At 50.9% G+C, this 20,106-nt stretch overlaps 1 protein-coding gene across 3 annotated transcripts in view; it reads left to right on the top strand.

Annotated features, from left to right (window-relative positions):
- The window catches only part of WDR90 (WD repeat domain 90), a 30,322-nt gene extending 10,234 nt beyond the window's left edge, over nt 1-20,088 (top strand). For all 3 annotated transcript variants that reach the window (XM_082064817.1, XM_082064816.1, XM_082064815.1), the window contains 26 exons: nt 557-673; nt 1,205-1,440; nt 1,889-2,028; nt 2,562-2,692; nt 3,978-4,108; nt 4,586-4,747; nt 5,032-5,160; nt 5,705-5,838; nt 5,926-5,963; nt 6,430-6,549; nt 6,959-7,141; nt 8,237-8,337; nt 9,272-9,374; nt 9,831-9,952; nt 10,333-10,492; nt 11,949-12,139; nt 12,413-12,581; nt 12,923-13,034; nt 13,618-13,789; nt 14,600-14,722; nt 15,405-15,585; nt 16,611-16,741; nt 16,834-16,977; nt 18,112-18,231; nt 18,738-18,822; nt 19,653-20,088. In XM_082064817.1, coding sequence (XP_081920943.1) covers nt 557-673; nt 1,205-1,440; nt 1,889-2,028; nt 2,562-2,692; nt 3,978-4,108; nt 4,586-4,747; nt 5,032-5,160; nt 5,705-5,838; nt 5,926-5,963; nt 6,430-6,549; nt 6,959-7,141; nt 8,237-8,337; nt 9,272-9,374; nt 9,831-9,952; nt 10,333-10,492; nt 11,949-12,139; nt 12,413-12,581; nt 12,923-13,034; nt 13,618-13,789; nt 14,600-14,722; nt 15,405-15,585; nt 16,611-16,741; nt 16,834-16,977; nt 18,112-18,231; nt 18,738-18,822; nt 19,653-19,810 — 3,593 coding nt within the window. In that variant the 3' untranslated portion in view covers nt 19,811-20,088. The remainder of the gene's footprint in view (nt 1-556; nt 674-1,204; nt 1,441-1,888; nt 2,029-2,561; nt 2,693-3,977; nt 4,109-4,585; nt 4,748-5,031; nt 5,161-5,704; nt 5,839-5,925; nt 5,964-6,429; nt 6,550-6,958; nt 7,142-8,236; nt 8,338-9,271; nt 9,375-9,830; nt 9,953-10,332; nt 10,493-11,948; nt 12,140-12,412; nt 12,582-12,922; nt 13,035-13,617; nt 13,790-14,599; nt 14,723-15,404; nt 15,586-16,610; nt 16,742-16,833; nt 16,978-18,111; nt 18,232-18,737; nt 18,823-19,652) is intronic.
- The last annotated feature ends 18 nt before the right edge of the window (nt 20,089-20,106 follow it).

Below are 20,106 nucleotides of genomic sequence, written 5' to 3'. Positions count from 1 at the left end.
TATCTTAAAGCTTAGTGCATCGTTTGCTTTGGCAAATTGAGCTAATTAATCTAGGGCATGTCCCTTTGAGAGGTTTGTAACTCTGGTTCTCACTTCATGGGCAAGAAAATGCCCAAGAGGAGATTAAATGATGTCCTTGGGTGTCTTCTGGCAGCAGTGCTGGCCCGTGCCAGAGCTGTGACCAATAGAAAAAAACCCTAAATAAAAACCTCCCAGTTTCTGTAGATCTGTGTTCTCTCTCCCATGTCACTACACTGCAGAGAGAATTTGAACACGGAAATGAAAGGGTTTTGTATCTCAGGCGGTTAATCTAACACATCCCTTGCCACAAGATCCCATTCAAGGCAAAAATACGGCAGGGTTTAACAAGTGGTAGGGAATTGCTGTGCCTGGCAAGAGTTGCACAATGATAAAGAGGGAAAGGGATGGGAATTGGACGTGTTTTGAGTCCTGAGACTTAAGCTGCTGGTGTGGGTGGACAACTGGACTAGGCAACCCTCAGTTTGAGTTTTCTTGTTTCAAGTGTACAAGATACTGTTGTTTGTTGGGTTTTCAGGCCCTGGGATTGCTATAAACAGTATTAGCCTCTCTTCAGCCTTCTGTGCCACGGGCTCAGAAGACGGCTACCTGCGGCTGTGGCCACTGGACTTCTCAGCTGTTGTCTTAGAGGCAGGTGAGTAGAGCCGGGACTGGTACTTCTGAGCTCCACATCTCCCTCAGGTGGCTGCTGGGAAGCCAGAGCTCCGGTGCCATGTCTCCTCAAGCAGTTCTCATGAATGAGGGCATCTTTTGTGGCTGCTGTCTCTACAGGTGGCTGGCTTGGAAGTCTTTTACTTCAACAACAATTATTCATGTTCATTCTTGTACCCTGTAGGAGAAAGGCAAGATCTTGGGGGTGAGAGCAGGTACTCAGTATTGATTTTTGTGCGCTGGTACCCATGGCTCTTCTGTCCATGAAAAATTAGGGGAGAAGTTGAGCAGTTCTTCTCTCTTTTTGAAACAACCACCAAAACAGCAGAGCCCAGGGACTTCTAGAAAGGGCAGAGACTCATTTGTCACTAAACTGAAACTTGCAAGCATTCAGTCCTGAGGTCATGTGGGATGTTCGTTACTTTCCTAAGTGTGAATCTGGTTCGGTAGCTGTGCTCCAGCTGCTGCTGCGCTTTTTCCAGGGGGATTTGCTGACTGCTGTGTCTTTCCCCAGAGCATGAGGCTCCAGTGAGTTCTGTCTGCATCAGCCGGGACAGCCGCAAAGTCTTGTGCACAACTGCTGCTGGGAATCTGGGATACCTGGATATCCAGTCCCAGGACTATAACACCCTCATGCGCTCTCACGAGGACTCTGTTTTGGCGTTCTCGGTGGAGGGGATTTGGAATCAGATGGCAACGGTGTCTCAGGACAGCACCATCCGAGTCTGGGACCTCACCTCCATGCAGCAGGTGGGTGAGATGAGAGTCAGTGGGTGTCTCGCATTTATTAATAGTCTGTTTAGCCTCTGTTTAGTCTAGTTATCAAAGCTTCACTGTCCTTAAATGTCCTTCCTGAAGCATGGGAGGTACCATGGGCAAAGAATCCTTCTGGAGTATGGAGTTCTGAGAGTTTTAGCTTAATATATAATTTGGCCTGAATTTCTGAAGGTACTGTTAAACAAAAGCATTTTCCTTCATCTTTTGAATATTGCTTTTTAACACAAAACATAATACCCAAGGGCTTTATCAAAATGCCTAAAGATCCAGGACTTCACCAGGCTTTAGGTCCATCCAGGCAGGATGAGATTTCTGCCGTGGGACATGCTCACGGTGAAGGTCTGAGGCTGTTTTTGTGGTGGTACGGCTGCCAGGTACAGCTTTACCCAGCTTTGGGCCTGCCGTGTGTCCCTCCCCGCAGCTGTACGACTTCACGGCTGCAGAGGAGATGCCGTGTGCCGTGGCCTTTCATCCCACCCAGCAGATCCTGGCCTGTGGCTTTGACAGCGGGATGGTGCGGACCTTCAGCCTGGCTGACTCCGATCTGTTGGTGGAGCACAAGTGAGCGCTGGCAGCGGGAGCTGCACTGGGGCATGTATGGGTCTAACCACAGCTATAATTGTGGAGGTGGGAAAAGCGCTTTTTGTGAGCTTGACAATCCTTCTGTCCCAGCTAAGTGGTTTTCAGGTGGAGAGAGCTGCTGTACCACAGCTCTGGGTGGTAAAATCCAACCTGCAAAGTCTGTGAGGACTTTATTCATGACTTCCCGGTGGACAGTTGGCCAACAGTGGGAAATGGCTTGTCTTAGCAGCCGAACAGGGGGCCCTTGCGAGCCTCAGCGTGGGAAGCTGAGGATGCTCCAAAGGGAAAGGGAGCACATCCCACCCAGGGACAGCTGGAGTGCTGTGCCTGCTGCTCGGTTTCCCAAACAATAGAGTGTTGATTGTCCTGGCTTGTTGCAGGCCTGAGCACCATGGGTTCCTCTGCCTGTCTCTGATGATTTTGCTCCCCTGAATTCTTCATGTTGCTACTGTTTTCTGGGATCTTGTTTGTTTGTTCTCCTCCACTTTTTCGTGTTTTCTGCATTCTTTCAGGCAGCACCGCACTGTGATAATTGGACTGACCTTCTCTCCAGATGGAAATTTCATGTTCAGCTCCTGTTTGCAGGGAACTCTGGCTCTTTACAACTGTATGGTGCAGAAAAGCCATGTCCTGAGAGTCCTGGGTAAGACTTTGGGGTTCTGGGTCACCTTTCTTCTTGTTCTGCTAGCACAGACATGTTAGCACCAAAGCTAGACCAGACTCAGCCTACTCAGAGATATTTTCTGATGAACCTTCTCAGCTGTGTCATTTGTGTTTGCACCATATGTGTGAGCAAACCTCTAGCAACTGCCAGCCCTTCCCTGCGTGTTCAAATGCTCTCAGCTTGCTTGGTGTTTTGATTTCATGAATAGGCTGGAATCGCAGAGACCTGCCCTGTCAGGTCTGGGTTCAACAGTGCATTACTTAGAAGTAACACAGGGTGGAGTCTTCTTACTTATTCATGCACAAGCCCTGACTCTTTCCATTTTGTGTATGTGCGGTTTAACTTTGTTTAAACAAGATCGTTTTCCTGGTCCTACTGGCAGCACAGCTGTGCAAAGAGCCGTGCTGCTGAGTGGAGAAGGTGGAGAGCTGCAGGCAGGAGAAGCAGTGCAGGGGCAAGGCAGTTCAGAAGCATTAATGTCATGTTGAATGCACACTTCTGAAATGGGCTGTGGCAGCACAAGTGTGGGCAGGAAAAGGGGACTCTGTTGTGCAATGTTGTACAAAGAGGAGGATCCTGCCCTAAGAAATGTGCAGTTGAAGTAGGTGGAGAAGGAGTAGGGACTCAGAGAGAACAGGGAATTTGTCCAAAATCACCCAAGTTTGGTGTCAGTGCTACAGCTGGATCTTCACGTTTTGACTTTACTCTGAACCTCTGTTTGCTGCCTGCCCACATTCCAGGGACAGAACAGTGGAGTTTTGATATTGGAATAAATAGAGAATTGCTCTGATTTCTGTGATTTTTAGACCTTTGGGTCTGTCTGTCCACTGGACTGACATCAGCACAGTGGGGTCTGGCACTGGCTTCACTCTGCGCAGGGTTCAGACACCGAGGCTGCAGCTGAGATCTCACATCCATAGCTCCTTGTCACGGCTTCTTGTAATGTTAAAAAATAAACACTAAAATCAATTTTATTCCCTTGTTCTGCTGTCCTTGAAAACACTGCATGTTCAGTCAGGTGACAAGCCATGTATCTAGACCTTGTCTTTGAGGTGGTTCACTGCCCACTTTGGGTGTTGCAGATAAAATTTGTAGCATCTTCTACAACAGAGGTTGCTTCTTTCTCAAGGCAGAACATGAACCCAAGGCTGACTCAGAGGCAGGAGAAGCTGTGGCTATGGGTCAGCAGCACCATCACAGAGTGAGCTGGCTGCAGCCTGGGCTTTGCTTCTCTTTTCACTCTCTCTTTTGCTGTGGTTCTCAGGCAACGTGGTGGCCCGGGATGCTGGGAACGGTCCGGACGCTTTGGTGGTCAGTGGGGACAGCCGTCTCTTGGCCTTTGTGGGTCCCTCCAAGTACGTGGTGACCGTGATGGAGGCCTGCTCACTAGATGAGGTACCCAGTGGGCTCCCTGCGTTCCTGGAGGAAGGTGGGGAGGGAGGGGAGCACATGTCACAGGGGACATTTCCGTTGTCTGTGTCAGATGAGATAGATCAAGAGCCTTGGGCTCCAGCAGTGTTGGAGAAGGTACTTCCCTGCACAGCAGGTGCTTGTTCACGATGCTTACAATGAGGTTTATTTTCCATTCTGTGTGATAGAAACAACAGAAGTCAAGGTTTCTTCTTCTCTGGCTTTGTTCCCCTCTAGAAAGAGAACTGGAGGTTTTGTGTAAATTGTCAGCTCCAATTCCCCTTTGTGAGCTGCTCTCCTGCGCAGCAGGGACATTGCCTGGAGCCTGCAGCCCCTCATTAGAAGGGACAGAAAGGGTCTGGGAGGCTCTGTAGCTTCATGCTGGGAGAGCCACAAGAGCAATCCTGAGGCTTCTGCAGTATTTGCTCCAGGATGTTGGTTCAGTAGCTCTTTGTTTCACAGCTGCTGAGGGTGGACATCAGCATCCTCGATTCGAACAGTACAGCCTTGGACTCTGCAGTGAGAGTCTACTTTGCTCCAGTGCCTCAAGGCGAGCTCCTGGTGTCCACTTCTTCCAATAAAATCCTTGTGCTTGATGTGAAAACGGGACGACTGGTGCGAGAGGTAGGACACCATGAAATGAATGCAGAGATCTTGTGCCATGTGGGGCTTGGACACTTCATGTAACTGTAGGAGACTAAATGAGAGAAGAGCTCATCCTGGAGCTGCCAGGCTTCCAAGAAACACATGAGTACCAAGCATGTAGTTATCCTGGTACGGTCATGCTCAGGGTGAGCCTGAGCTTGCCCTTGTTCTCTGTGCTGTTGCACTCCTGTCCTCTTGCTGAAACTTAAGTAAGGATATGAACTAGCTCAGTTAATGCTGCTGGTGCCATTTCTTGTTCTCAGGTGTCTCCCGTGCACAAGCTCTCCTGTACTTCCTTGGCGCTGAGCAAGGATGGCCGGTACCTGCTCACTGCTGGTGACAAAGTTATCAAAGTGTGGGACTATCAGATGCGCTTTGATATCAACTTCCAGGTACTGCCCACAGAGAGGGGGAAGGGGGTTGCATTTGTCCTCATCAAACATTTCTGTATCCCTGGAGAAGAGAGCAGCAAATGCCCTCTGTGGGACCCGGCCCAGTGTCCCCAGTCCCAGTTTGCCCGGCAGCTGAGGAATGCAGCCCTGTTCCCACGCTGTAATAACGCTGTGCTCTGAGCACATGCTGGGGCTGCCAGATCACCAAGTGAGACCCTCTGCGAAGGACAGAGGTGGTGTTACCCCTGCTGGGGACAAAGCCACCTAGAGAAGAAAATGGCTCACATGGGTTTTCAGAGGTGGTGAGAGCTGGGGTAAGGCCTTGGGGGGGCTTCAGCTTCTGCTTGTTTCTGCAGATCAGCATGCTGAAGATCAGTCCCATGTTGATCAACCCTAGATCTGAGCATTGCAGGAGCGGTGCTGGCCTCTGAGGGGCTCTGCTGAGGAGTGCAGACACCGGCAGTGCAGGGCGGGGGGTGCAGTAACCACCATGCTGATAGGACTGGCGTGGTGATGGAGAAGTTCAAGGTGTGCTCTCTCCCAGGTGTACATCGGCCACTCAGAGCCAGTGCGGCAGGTGGCCTTCACCCCAGACCAACGGCAGGTCATCAGTGTTGGAGATGCCATCTTCCTCTGGGATTTCCTGGCTCTGCCTGCTGAGAGGTCACCCGCAGGCAGGTGAGTGCTCCGTGTGGGGCAGCACCTTCCCCTCACCTCCCCTGCCCCGTCCCCTCTCGCTGTAATGCCCGTCTCTTGCATTTCCAGGGCTCATTCCTGTGAGTCTTCTCTGCTGCTGGGAGCAGGTGAGTTGCTTCTGTGAGCTGTGCTGGCCAGCAGGTTGGCAGCTCTTCCATTGCTGCTCTTCATGGCAGAGCACAGGGCTTGGGGCTTGTTCGTTCCTTCCCTCAGGGAGTCACATAGTGTGGGGGGCAACCAGCTAATTAGCTCCAAAGGACAGTCTCCAATTAACTAGTACCTCTGAGCAGGACTCTGCCAAGGAGGGGACGTCCTGAGCGAAACTGCTCTGGGTTTTCTGGTAGGTCTTTCAGCTTTGCCTTCTGTCTTTCCCTGCCTCCATCTCTTCTGTCTTTTCCCTGCCCTCACTGTCCCTCTGTCTGTCCCTCCTTTTCTTGAAGGACAGAGAAGTGGTTTCTCCTGTGTAAGAGGAAGCTGAAGAAATGAGCCTGGAGGTGTCAGCATCGATCAACCCAGGAGGATGAGAGGATCTAAGGGATGAGGGAAGTTACACAAACCCTTTTCTTTCCACAGAAGGAAGCTCTGAGAAGCTAAAGGACACCTCTGAGACACCTCGGCAGACAGTGCCTCTTCCATTGTTGTCCTCGCCACCGTGTTTGGATGTCAGCTCTGTCCACCAAGCAGGACATCAAAGTAAGAGGAACTGCTTACAGGAAAGGGGAAAATTAATCTTGTTTTACAAAATCTCCTTGCCTAATTCAGCAGCATCCTTGGAGCTGTCCCTGCCTGTGATCCCCTTCCTGTGACAGACCAGTCTGCATTTTCCTTCCCTAAAGCCAGCCAGAGGTGTTGGGGTTCAGCACTGCTTTATCCTCTGCTCTTCTTCATAGAATAAGCTGCTGGCACAGCTTCTCTGAGGGCTATAGCAACTACCTCGCTGGACATACCCAGGAGGACATGTCCACTTTGCCCTTCACTCTAACAGATGGGCTGTTACACAGAGCAGGATAGTGACACTGCCAGAAACCAAAGGGTTGGTCACACATGAAGCAGTCCTGAAGGACATGGATGGCTCCATCCTCCCACTAATTTTTCTCTTCAGGTATTTCATCCGAGTCAGACAAAGAGGAGAAAGCAGGTCTGCGAGACAGCAGCAAGACGGTGGTAAACGGAGACACAGGTGCCTCAGTCCTTGTGGTGGAGTCGGTCAGGAATGAGGAGCTTGTTGTTGTGAGGCCCAAAGTGCAGCAGGAGAGCTCGAGGTCACCTGGGGAATCAGCAAACGGTAAATCAGGGATATTCCCATCTTTTAGAGAGGCTTCTTCGGGGCACGATGTGTGCAGGCCTGCACGGCAGCTTGGTCTATCCCTGAAAAAGGGAGGTTGTAGCAGGGAGGGTGTTTGCCTCTTCTCCCAAGTAGCGAGTGACAGGGTGAGAGGAAATTGCCTCAGATTACACCAGAGGAGTTTTAGATTGGAAAAATTTCTTCACGGAAAGGGTTGTCAGGTATTGGAAGACGCTGCCCAGGACAGTGGTGGAGTCACCATCCCTAGAGGTGTTTAAAAGACATGTAGATGAGGTTCTTAGGGACATGGTTTAGTGCCAGTTTTAGGTTAATGTGTTAGGTTAATCTTGAGGGTCTTTTCCAACCAAAATGATTCTATGATCGTTATTCATATGGTACAGATAGACCCAGATGTGCACTGAGGTGTTCCTCGGGGCTCTTCCGTGGTTACCACAAGAATCAGTACTGAGGGAAGCTCACATTGGTCCCCAGGACTGCTTGTTTATTCTGGCTCTTTCCCTGCTGCCACTTCTAGGCACACCAAAAGCCCCTCTTCAGCTTGGAGCCAATATCATCTCTAAGTAGCACATTCTATAAACCCAGCTGAAATTAAAGCTCCCAGTGTCTCTATTAATAGCTGCACAGCCTCAAAGCTGCAGCAGTTCATGGCGAGCTGCCAGAAACAGGCAGCTGCCAGCACTCAGCCCCAGGCAGGACGTGTTGGAAAGCTTGAACAAAAAACGGTGCCTCCACTGCTCTCGTTGAAAACCTCTTTCTCGCTGTGTGGCTTATGCTTTTGCAGGGATGCCCAGGGCACGTAGTGCGGATGCCCTCAGGCTGTTTGCAGTGTGGTGTGGCTGAGCAGGATGATGGGGGGAGATGAATGTTCTTCCTTTGCTCCTGGGAAGCTGGGGCTTTTCCTCTGGCCAGTTGCGTAGGAGCATGTCTGATGCTGTAGTCTGATTTTTGCCTCGCGTGTGTGTGTATGCACACGCATGCACAGATACGAATGGAAGGGGAGCCCCAGCCCAGCTGCTGCTCCCAAACCACTCCCAGGAGCAGCATCCCATCAGTACCGTTTTCTTTGTGTGGCAGAACTCAGCAAGGAGACCAAAAGTGCCAAGTCTCAATGCTCCGTCCGCCCAGATTCCTACCGGCATTTCACTCCTCGCTTTAAGGCATCGGTGCTGCCCCAGGTGAGAGTTGTGCCAGGGCTGGTTCTCTGGGCAGGTGGCAAACAGGTATTTTGAGGCAGGGATCGGTGGGTTTTCCATATTGTTTCCATTTTATTATCTGTTTGAAAGCAATTTGTGAAATATAACCCTGGGCCTGATGCTAAATTAGAAACTTCTAACATTAGTTCCCCTTTCTCCTCTACATTCAGCTCTTTCCAGACCAGTAAAAAGTGAGTTGTGATCAACTCTTTTTCTGTTCAGTAAATCTGCATACATTTTTATCCAAAAGAAATGGAAATGGCATGTGCTATTGAAAGTGGAAGACGAGTGAGCAATGGAGTGATTCATCACGCACCCATATTTGCGAGCAGCTGCGTTGGCAGAGCAGGCTGGGGAAGGCAAGCCATGGAGTGTAGGGAAGATAGTCAAGGCACAGCTCTCGCTCTGTTAACAAACAGAGCAATAATAAAACAGAAACTTCACTCAACCTTTTCCTAAGCTCTGCTATTCATGGTGCTGGGAGAAAAGCTACATTCAGCTTGCACCCTCAATTCTCTCCTCTGTCCCTCCACCTGGTAGCTTTTTTTTCTCCCCACTGTCTTCCTATTGAAACATCTACATCTCCAAATCAGCAGAACCCATTGAAGTCTTTCCCAGCAGAATGAGCAGCTGCTCATCTGCTGGGCAGTCGCTGCCAGCCTGTTTTGTGCCCCAGCTGAAAGCATCTGTGCCTGGTTTTGTTGGTGCAGTTTCTCTTTTGTATGTGTAAGTGTGCACTTTAGTATTTGTCTGTTGATGTATTTAACCCAAGTTGTGCAAGTATTGGCATGAATTTGTGTATCGCGTGTGAAGACGTGTGCTTGCACACATGCTTTTTCTTATGTGGGTGTTGAATGTACTTGACTGGGTCATCCTTCTAGAGCTTATTTTAAGCCAGTGTCTATTTTTCTTGCAGAGTTTCTTGTCTCCTCCAGCTGGCAGTGAGGTCTTGAAGCTGAAAGTAGTGATTGGCTACAACGGGAACGGCCGAGGGAATATGGTGTGGAACCCGGACACAGGTACACTGCGAAGGCTCTGCAGGGATGGGAGGTGTGAGGACTCAGCCAAGTTATGATCTTCTAGCTCTTGGGCTGGGATCTTTGCTTTAACACAGGGGTTCTTTGCGTTGGTAAAATCCACTAACCCTTCTTCTTTGCTATCGGCAAACGTTAGTTGATACAGGCAGACTCAGGCTTCAGTTGTTGAGTGGGCAGAGCAGAAGGGAAAGCTCTTGCACAGGCCGTCTCACCTCCATTCTCCAGGCTGGAGTGATGCCCAACAGCTTTGCTTTGCTCAGGTTCAGAGAAGTGAGATTTTACTCCACGCCCAACCTGACGGGAAGGATGCTGACAAGCTGTGTTGAAGACTCAGCTTTTACATATTGCTGAAAAAAATGAATTTTCCTGAATTGTGATGTAGGTTATAGTGGGTGAAGCCTTTACATGGAAACATCCCATCTCCTTCTTCTCTGCTAGGCTTCTTCGCCTATAGCTGTGGCTGCATCATTGTAGTTGAAGACCTGCACTCGGGATCACAGAATCACTGGCTTGGCCACGCAGAGGAGATCTCTACACTCGCTGTCAGCCATGATGCCCAGGTAGGAGAAGCTTCTGCTGCCCCAGGCTGGGTTTTGGCTGTGTCGCTTTGGGCTAAAGGCTAAAATCCCATTTGTCTGTTCCTTCTTCTGCCTGCTGTGTGGAGACCTGGGGAGTGGAGACCTCTGTGTGGAGACCACAGAGTCAATGGTTTTGGAGCCTGGCTGTCCATTGTGCTGCCTTGGTGTGACAGTAAAGGCTGCTGCCTTCCTCTGGGTGATGCTACTGTTCCCTCCTGCCATCAGCTGATAGTTGTTCTCACAGAATTTTCCTTTTGCCAGCCACATCACTTCAATTTGAGACTAACAGTTGCTAAGACTAATTAATGAAGTGTTCTCTAATTACTTACCAAGGTCTCAGTGACAACATATTGTTCTGTTAGGTTCTTGCCTCTGCCTCAGGAAACAGGAACGAAGACTCCCACTGTCACATCTGCATCTGGAACATCCAGGATGGGGTTTGCACAGCAAATCTCTTCCATCACAAGACACAAGTACAAGCCATGGCATTCTCTCGGGATGACAGATTCCTTGTTAGCATAGGTGAGTACACCTGTAACACCAGGTGTGCATGCAGGAGTACACCCTGGAGTAGACAGCTCACAGGAGGAAGGTGCTCTAAGTGTGCAATACCTGCAAGAGATGTGCCAGGCTTGTGGATATGAAGCTGTTGCTTGGTAGCCTCAGGATGATGGATAATGCAGCATGTAAAACTGCAAGTGATCTTGGGTCCTCCTGGCAGTGACCACCTACAGAGGTACTCTTTGCAGCTGAGCGTGCTTCTAGGGTGCTGCCAGCAGTATTTTGAGGGGAAGCACGCACCCTGTGTGTCTCAGCCACAGGTATGAAAGCTGGGGTCCCCCAGCTCCCTTTCAGCAATTTCTCACTGCCTCAGCTAGCTCATTTTTCTTTAGGTTACAGCTTTCTTCTCCTGGCTCACTAGTGCTTGTTAAGCCTGTGTAAATAGTTTGAGTTACTATATATAGTATACAAAGGGAAAAACCTTCTTCTGGAGTTCTTATTGCTGTTTAGGTGGAATTGCATAGAAGTAGCCAGGCTTCAAACTGTGAGCCTGCTGCCAGGCAGCGATGCCAACACAAGACGAACGCTCAAGCTGTCTGTTTTGTTTAGGCAGGGGACATTTAAAGGACAAATATGCAATTAGTAAGTTATTGTTTTGCATGAGAGAGGACCTGTGGAGCAGGCAATACGCTCTCTGTGGGCTAGTGAGTCTACCCTTGGAAAAAAGCAAGGTTTGCTGGAGAGGAAGAGAGCTTTGTGCTATCCTTGGAGCAGCACAGGAGGGGAGCTCTCCTTCAACAGCTCTGGTCTGGGCTGCAGAGAAGATAAAAGCTGAACGTCTCCACTGAGCCTGTGGAGCCTGGGAAAGGCAGCAGGGGGGCACTGTCCTCCGGAGCTGTCTAGAAGCTGGACATGTTTTGCCATCACTTCGGCCAGTGCCTTCTACTGCCACCCAGATACAGTATCTTCCATTAAGATCAGGTCCCATCTCAGCTTTGACCTCAGCAAAGGCGACGTGCCTTCCTTATTTCAAGACTGTTGTTCACCCTGAGTGCACAGTATCGCTGGAGGGCTGGTGTGGGGCATATGCTGAGGTGTGCAGTAGCTTCTAAGGATGTAGAAACAGCAGAAAATCTGCTCTGTCTGCTGAAATCCCTACCACATCATCCACCGACTAGTCCAAACTCTGGCTACAGGCTGCATCGCAGGGCTGGATTTGCTACAGCCACCAGCACAAAGCGTTGGGCCAGTTACATCTGTCCTCAGCTCAGCTGAGGGCCCATCATGTTGTGCAGCTTTTGCTGAGCACACAAGGAGCCATGTCCAGGCCTGGGACCATGCTCACAGCAGTTGTCTCTGAACAACTGGACAAGGGAGCAACACGGTTGGTGAGTGTGTGCAGCATGTGTGCTTGCGAGCATCCTGAAGAAGCACTGAGGCTGCCAACTTTCTTCCTATTCTTTCCTATTCTACCTAGGGGACTACAGTGATCGAACCATTGCTCTGTGGAACACCTACACTTATGAACTCATGTCATCGACTTGTATCTCAGAGCCAGTCCACGATGTGGCTTTTAGTCCTTTTTCTCACAGAGAACTGGCCTGTGTGGGGAAGGGAGCCATCATGTTTTGGCTGTTGGAGCAGCAGGGAACTGATGTCAACCTCAGGGTAAACCTCAGTTTTACCTTCTTTTAAAATTTATGTTCAGCATCTCTGACTTTTTTTCCAAGCCCCTGGTGAGTGCGATGGAGGCTCTGCCTCCACGAGTCTGTGAGAGCTGATGATTCCTCTTAGTGAGATCATGTTGGCTGGCTGTGAGTGGCTTTCAATTGTATTTGAGGCATTAACTGCATGAACTGAGGGTAGGATGAGTGGTAGGGGTTTTTTCACATAGATAAGCACCATGTTCTCTCTGAAGTTTCTGTTTTATGTGCTTGGCAGGTTCATCGGGCCCGGGCCCCGGCTGTGCTAGGGCCGGTGGAGCTGACCTCTCTCTGTTACGGTGCCGACGCTCTGCTTTATAGTGGGACCAACTCAGGCCACATCTGCGTGTGGGACACCAAGACTAATCACTGCTTCATGACATGGGAGGCCGATGAGGGCGAGATTGGTGGGTGCAAATGCCTTGGGTATCTATCATGGCTATACCAAATTCCTTGGGAACTTGTTAGGGAAGAAAAGCAACGAGCCTACAGACTTCCGGATTTCATCTGTGCTCAGAAAATCTGTTTGCCATGTTGGATGCAAGATGTGTGGGGTGGCAAGGGATCTGTGACCTGGGTTTCCTCATCAGAGCTTTTGGGTTCACCTCTAGTCTGCAAAAACACTGGGTATTGGGCTGTAAAAGACCCCTGCTGCCCTGCCCAAATGAACTGGTGGCCTGGCTGTCCAGGGCACACCTTGGTTGATGACTGGGAGTGGTGGGTGTTCACGGGTGCCCTTTGTTCCCAGGTGTGCTGCTGAGTCGGCACAACAGGCTGGTTAGCGGCAGCAACACAAAGCGCATCCGCCTGTGGGAAGTGACTGCTGTGCAGGAGCTAAGGCTAAAAGGTCCTGACGCCAGGTAGGAGCTTGTGGCCCCAGCATCCCCACTGCACTCACACCCCTCTCGAGAACACTCTGTGCCCTTGAGATGCCCTTAAAATGCTTTTCCCCTTATCTGGCAGCTCCCAGAACCCGAGAGGTGGATTTTCACAGACAGACATCAGCTCTGCCTGCAACCACACATCTCCTGTTGCTTTTCATCCTTAGCTTTTCCTCTCCATCCCATGACTACCAATTCTTTCTGACTGGATCTTTTAACTGAGCTTTTGCCACAGGTAGCTGAACACTCAATGCTGGAAATGAGTGGAGCTTATCATGCCTGAAGTTTGTGTCAGTTATTTGTAGAAACTCCTTTAAGAGAATTAGTGAGAATACATTACCTTTGTTTCTTCTCTCACGCTATTGCATCCTGTTTTCTTTCTTTCTTCCTTATAAAGTATAGCTGCAGTGTAAATGCAATGGTGAGTCACTGTTCAGTTTACAGGAGCCCCTCATTGAACTGTTTAGCTGCAAGTACCTGACTGGGCTCATTAGAAAATTGCATTTAAAGGAGTGGCTGTTCTCATTTCAGCCAATCCTTCCTCCATCCTCCTTTACTCCAGATCTAGCTCGGTCCTGCTACAACATGAGATCACCCTCGACGGAACGATAGTCAGTGCAGCCTTTGATGACTCTCTAGAAATGGGAATCGTGGGCAGCACAGCAGGAACGCTGTGGTACATCAACTGGACGGAGAATGCGAGCATCCGACTGATCAGCGGCCACAAGAACAAGGTCGGAGGGGCTGGGCTGGGGTGGTTTGTCCTGCAGAGCAGCGAGTGCTGCGCGTGCTGTCTGTGCTCTGGGACACGTGTGCGGGCTGCAGAAGCATTCCCTGCTCTGGCCATGGGAGAGCTCAGGGAGCTGCAGGGATCACTAGTGCTGATGGGACAATATGGAGGAGTCTAGGGAGAAATGGGCACACTAAGGAGTCCAGCATCAAAAAGTCTGAGCTAACCTGCTCGAGCCTTAGGTGTGTAACAGCCTCAGCCCAGGAGCAGCTGTGGGCTTTTCTGCTAGAGCAGAAGAATGTCATTTGTAGTCACTAAAGCTTAAATCCTGACTGCTGTGACTTCTGCCTGCCTTCAGTTTGCTAGCTGGACATCCATACAGGAGGGCGTTGTCTTTGCCTACAATATATAAAACACCACCACCACCAATACAACCACACAAACAAAAAAACACAACAAACAAACCAAAAAACAGATGAGGAATGACAGTTCTGAATTTTGCTGTTGCTTTTGGGGTGCTTTTATGCTACATAAAACGGATTTCAAATGATTGAAGAGAAGATATTTTACTTACAACTATGTTGTGTAGTGCCTAGCTTTGGGGTTAGCTTTTACTGCTTTCTATTACAAGCCTAGCTGTCAGCCCAACATTTGAGGACAAAAACAAAGCACCCAACCTTCCTTTACATCCTTTTATGGATTTTGGCTGGTGTATCTCATGAGAGAGGTCCTGGGAAATGAGAGGGCAGAGGAGCTGATGTGCTCTAGGCTGTAGCAGTTGTTCCCCTGTTGTCTATCTCCGTTCTTGCTGCAGGTGACCGAAGTGTGCTTCAGTCCTGACGAGACTCACTGCGTAACATGCGGGGAAGATGGCAGCGTGAGGATTTGGTCTCTGGGCAGTATGGAGCTGGTGGTGCAGTTCCAGGTGCTCAACCAGGTAATTGTTTGTATTATGTCAGTCTCTTCCTCGTGGTAGAGCTCACAGTCCACTGCTTGGGTTTGTAAGGACTGTTGTGTCTTCGTGGAACATAGAATCATAGAATAGTTTGAGTTGGAAGGGACCTTCAAAGCTCATCTAGTCCAACCCCCTTGCAATGGGCAGAGACATCTCCAAGTGGATCAGGCTCCTCAGAGCCCTGTCCAGCCTGGTCTGGGATGTCCCCAGGGATGGAGATGGGGCATCCACCACCTCTCTGGGCAACCTGGACCAATTTCACCACCCTCATTGTGAAAAATTTCTTCCTCATATCTAACCTGAATCTCCTCTCTTTTAAGTTGAAACCATCACCCCTTGTCCTATCACAACAGGTCCTGCTAAAAAGTCTGTCCCCATCTTTTTTACAGGCCCCTTTTAAGTACTGAAAGGCCACAGTAAGGTCTCCCTGGAGCCTTGTCTTCTCCAGTCTGAACAACCCCAACTCTCAGCCTGTCCTCACAGCAGAGCTGTTCCATCCCTCTGATCACTTTTGTGGCTTCCTTTGGACCTGCTCCAACAGGTCCAGGTCTTTTCTGTACTGAAATTCCAGCAAAACAAAGCTGGAGAAATACTTGCAGGTGGAGATTTTGGTGCTTTTGCTTCCTTCAGCGTGCCATGGGTCTCTGCCCTGGTTGCTTTGCAGAGTTGCCAGTGCCTGGCCTGGGAGCCTCATCCCATCGTCGCGTGGGGAGCTGAGAGCCAGCATGTAGTGGCAGGGTACAGCGATGGCACCATCCGCGTGTTCAACATTTCCAGAACAGAAATGGAGCTGAAGATGCACCCCCATGCCGCTGCACTTACGGCGATTGCCTACTCCACGGACGGTGAGGCTGCATCGGGGAGTGTGATTTGTTTGTCCCTGGGCTACCCTGACCTCCAGCTGCTGCACACTGGTGACCTGCCCAGACTCCTGAGGCCACAGAGAGCTGGAGAACTTCTGTCCATGAGCTTTAGTGACTCTGCCAGCTGAGTGTGTGGTAAATGGGCCACAGGAGGTATATTGGCAATGGTATAGGAAAGGGGTTTGGGCACCAGAAACATTCCTTTGTGTCCTCCTGCTTATAATCTGCAGTGGCTCTTCAGTGTGTTAAAGTTCCTTTTCCCCAGGCTCCTCATAGCAGAGACCCAGGCATGGATTCCAGAAATTCTTCTAAAATAAAGAATTTATTCACAAGGTACAGTGTAGAGCAGCTCAAGCTGGTGCCTCCTGAAGAGGGACCCTCAGCATAAAAAAACTTGGACAATTACACCCCCACAATCCAAAACCCCACCCTCCGTGCATCATTCCAGGCCAACAGCAAAATTAGAGCCTGGGGTCTCCCCGTTCTTCGTGGGAGCTCTTCATTTTCATCAGGCACACCATCAGTTAAAGTTCCGACCTTCAGTTGCTATTTTGCACCCACAGCTGGAGAAAATAAGTTCTTGGCAATAGCCAAAACATTATTCTGTTAGACAGCGTTCTGTTCCTTTACTTATCTACAAGGACGCAGCTCCCCTTATCTTCCAGCTTGAGGACTCTGAGGCCTTTTTTAGTTAATGAAGCAGAAAGTTCAAAGGTTCACAGCTTGTAGAAGTTATGCTGAGCAAACTTACTTATGCTACAGAAGCAGTTTCTAAACACGTTCTAGAAGAAGAAGTATACCAAATAATTCAATAAGCTAAGGCAGGCTGTTGGGTGTTTTAGTGGGTGTCTCCAAGATGTCTTATCTTACCCAGCCCTTGACTCAGATGTTCCCAGTCTTTCATGGTGTTTTGGGACACTGGTATCCCACAATCTTAGACTCTTCTCCTATGGTCGTCTTCTTCTTCTACAAGAAGTGTCACATTCTCTTCTCTGTGCTGCCCACAGGAGAAATTATCTTATCGGGGAGCAAGGACGGGCTCGTGGCTGTCAGCAGCTCTCACACTGGAATGACTCTCCGTGTCCTCGCTGACCACAAAGGCTCCCCCATCACCGTCCTCCAGTGCATCAGGAAGCAGGTGAGACCTCACTCCCTGCCCTGGTGCTGGGCAGGAGCAAGTTCCCCACTTCTGTACTGCCAGAATCACAGCATTGCTTTTGTCTTCCATAGTACCGTGATTTTGGGGTGGAAGGAAGTGAGCTCTGGCTGGCCACCAGCTTGGACCGGCGGGTCAGCGTCTGGGCCTCCGACTGGCTGAAGGACAAGTGTGAGCTCCTTGACTGGCTCAGTTTCCCGGCTCCTGCCGGCCCTGAGGTGAGCGTGGCCCCTGCCTGCTCGTGAAGTGGGTCTCAGCAGCAGCCAAGCTGGAGGAGGGATGATGCCTCAAGGCTCTGAGCGGGATGGGGCTAAAGAGAGTGTGCGTGCTTAGGAAAGTCACCTTCATTAGTTCTGCTGCCTGTAGAGTATCTTGTTAATTCACCTTCTTGCATGTCAGAAGGCAGTGGGAATTGTGGCAGTACCTAACTGCTGGAAAGCACTGACTTTGTAAGCATCAGGAGTCAAAACTGCATCTGCAAAGAGCTGACACCCTGTGCTATGCAAAACTGAGCACAGGCAGCAGTGAGCACAGCGTGCAGAAAAGACCTAATTATCAGCATGCTGCTAACGTTGACACTCCCAAAGAGCATGAATATTCAGAGCCTGGAGCCTGGTGATGCGTTCATAGAGCAAAGTACTCCAGCCCTGTGTGTCTGTGAAGCTTTGCAGAACACTGGCTCCAACCCAGGGGTGGGATTTGTGCAGAGGACACCTGCTAGAAAGGGAGGAAGGTCTGTATTGGGCAGGATGTGGAGATGGTCCCCAGTGCACGTGACAATCAGCAGAAGGGAGCTGGGTCTTTTTTGGGGACAAGCGGTGGTGCCTCAGCCTCCCACCCTCAGGGTCAAGCACCATCTGGGCCCATACAGCAGTTGGATTCTGTCAACATTTCTTCTGCTTGTTTCTAAAACAATAGATTTCCTCTCCATGAAGGAAACACTACAATTCTCTCCACAGTGAACTGGAGAAGTACTAAAGATCTGTTTTCTGGGCCCTATTTTCCTGTGTTAAACCAGTCCATAACCCAATGCCACCTTCAGGCCCATGTGACAATAATGCTGTCATGGAAATTCAACCTGTTGGACCCTTGTGTGCCCCACTCCTTTGACAGTAAACAATTTCCTTCAGGTTTCTGTGGCAGTGTGTGGTTGCTCCTTGCTTTCCCATGAGCACATCTGAGATGGCAATGCAAGAGGGAGGAAACAGCCTCCACTGTACTAATTTCCTGCTACTTGGACAGCCGCAGCCCAAGGGCTGGTGTCTCTCTGTGCTCTCCTTTTTTTCTCCACCGTGGTGGGTGGGGCTGGAGAAGGTAGCCTCAACTTTCTTCCCTTCGGTTTCCCTCACCAGGGTCTCAGCAGTCTCCCGCCCAGCCTGGCTGCCTTCTGCCCTTGGGAACCCAGTACCCTGGTCTATGTTGGCTTTGGGATGCAGAAGGAAGCCTTGTTTTACAGTCTGCGCAAGAAACAGGTACCCTAGCTCTGTCAGGGTGGCATGGGCCCTCGTCTGCTGCTGCGGGGCCATGGCCATGTTGAACAAGGCACAGTGCGGGGAGGCAGCGCTGCCCTGTGCCTAAAGCCAAGCCTGAAGGCATGGGGTGGGTTCAGGCAAGCAGCTGCTTAGGGCAACAGCTTTTAGGCTCGGAAACTCCTGAGCCTGGCCCAGGTGAGTGGCCGGGCCCTGCCCCTGCCTCGGGCTGCATCTGGGCAGGCTGCCAGTCCTTGCTGCTGCCCTGCTGCCTTTCCATGATGGGAAGGGAAGGTGTTTGCTTTCAGGAGCACTGAATCATTGAGCTGAGTCTCCTCTGGCAAGTCGATGCCTTTGGCAGGTTTCTGAGCTCTAAGAGGTGCTGTTCATCTGTCAGCCTCCCCTTTGAGAGGAGCCCTTTACCCTCCTAACAACTGTCACTGCAGCAGCTCTGGTCTCCTGCCTGCTCATTTCTGAGGTGTTGGTGTGTTTCTCTTGCTGGAACACAGGTTGTTGAGAAGATCTCCCTGCCATACTTTGCCACATCGCTCAGCCTGTCTCCTGCAGCATGCTTCATGGCTGTCGGCTTTGGTGGTGAGTACTGGAGAGTGCTGTGGGCTCTGCTGCCCAGCTTCCTTGGCGGGGAGGGATCTGTCCTTCTTCCTCTGCGTGGGGGGAAATCAAGTGTCTCTTTTCCTTTAAATGAGAGAAATGTGTACAGACACCATCCTGGGTTCTCAGACCCTGGGTGCTGCAGTCTTGGGACTGTGGGTAGCTGCCTGGGTGCTGGGCAGGGTCTCTGTCAGGCAAGGAGAAAGCTCTGTAAGACACAGGTCAGAAACAATGCATGAGCTCAGTCCTGTTCATCAATAAGCAGGATTTGTCACTCAAATGACTGCTTGGAATTATGGCTGTCTCCATCTCTGCTTATGAGCAAACAGCTCTGTGGCTGTGTGAGCCGACAGAAGGGGCTTTCCTCCAGCACGGGGACAATCAGCACCCTTCTCCCGGCAAGAGCACCTTGTTCCTGAAGCTGTTTGTACCTGCCTGGGGAGGCAGCACTTACATCCCTCCAGCTCTGACAGGGGGGTGAGCTCCATGCCTGCCCCAGAGCTGTGGTGCATCTGTTGAGCGCAGAGCCAGGCGCGTGGGGAGTGTGAGACAGCAGAGCTTCCCTAACGCCTGCTGCTGCATTGCTTACTGCAATGTGACGGTCTAACATGCAGCATGGAACTGCCATGTCATGCTCTCTCCCCATTACCAGCCATCAGTTGCTGTCCCCTGTCACTCAGCTCATGGACAAGCAGTGCAGCAGGGTGACAAGGCTCTGGGGAAGGTGACTGGGAAGGGTGCTCCTGGCAGGGACAAGCCTCATGGTGGCAGAGCCTCCTTCCCCCAGCACTCAGCTCCCTCCTTTCCCACAGAGCGGCTGCTGAGGCTGCTGCGCTGCTCCACCAGTGACGTGCAGGACTACGCCGGCCACGATGACGCTGTCCACCTCTGCCGCTTCGCCCCCTCGGGCTGCCGCCTCCTTACGGCCTCGCACAGCGCTGTCCTCCTCTGGGAGCTCACAGGCAGCTGAGCACGGAGGCCCCTGGTTCATCTGCACTGCTCCGCAGGGACAGCAGCCTTGGGGGGCCTTGGGCCAGGCCCTGCCTTCCCCAGTGGGGCACCAGCTCCTGGGCCAGGTCCCGGCTTAGGCCTCAACCAGGCCCCAGCCACAACCTCCCCTCTACCAGTGGGCTGCTGTGGCCGGGCGCGGCGTGGGGCCCGCAAGCCAGACCCGGGCGGTTGCGGGATGTGTTTTACGGCCCCGTTTGCTGTTTGGTTTTGTTAATAAAACATGGGAAGGTGAAGCCAGGTAGTCTCGGAGTGCTC

Source organism: Streptopelia decaocto (genome assembly GCF_964273445.1).
Source record: "Streptopelia decaocto genome assembly, chromosome: 13".
Taxonomy (NCBI): domain Eukaryota; kingdom Metazoa; phylum Chordata; class Aves; order Columbiformes; family Columbidae; genus Streptopelia; species Streptopelia decaocto.
Note: the sequence above shows the minus strand (reverse complement) of the source record. Positions and strands in the feature narration are given on the sequence as shown.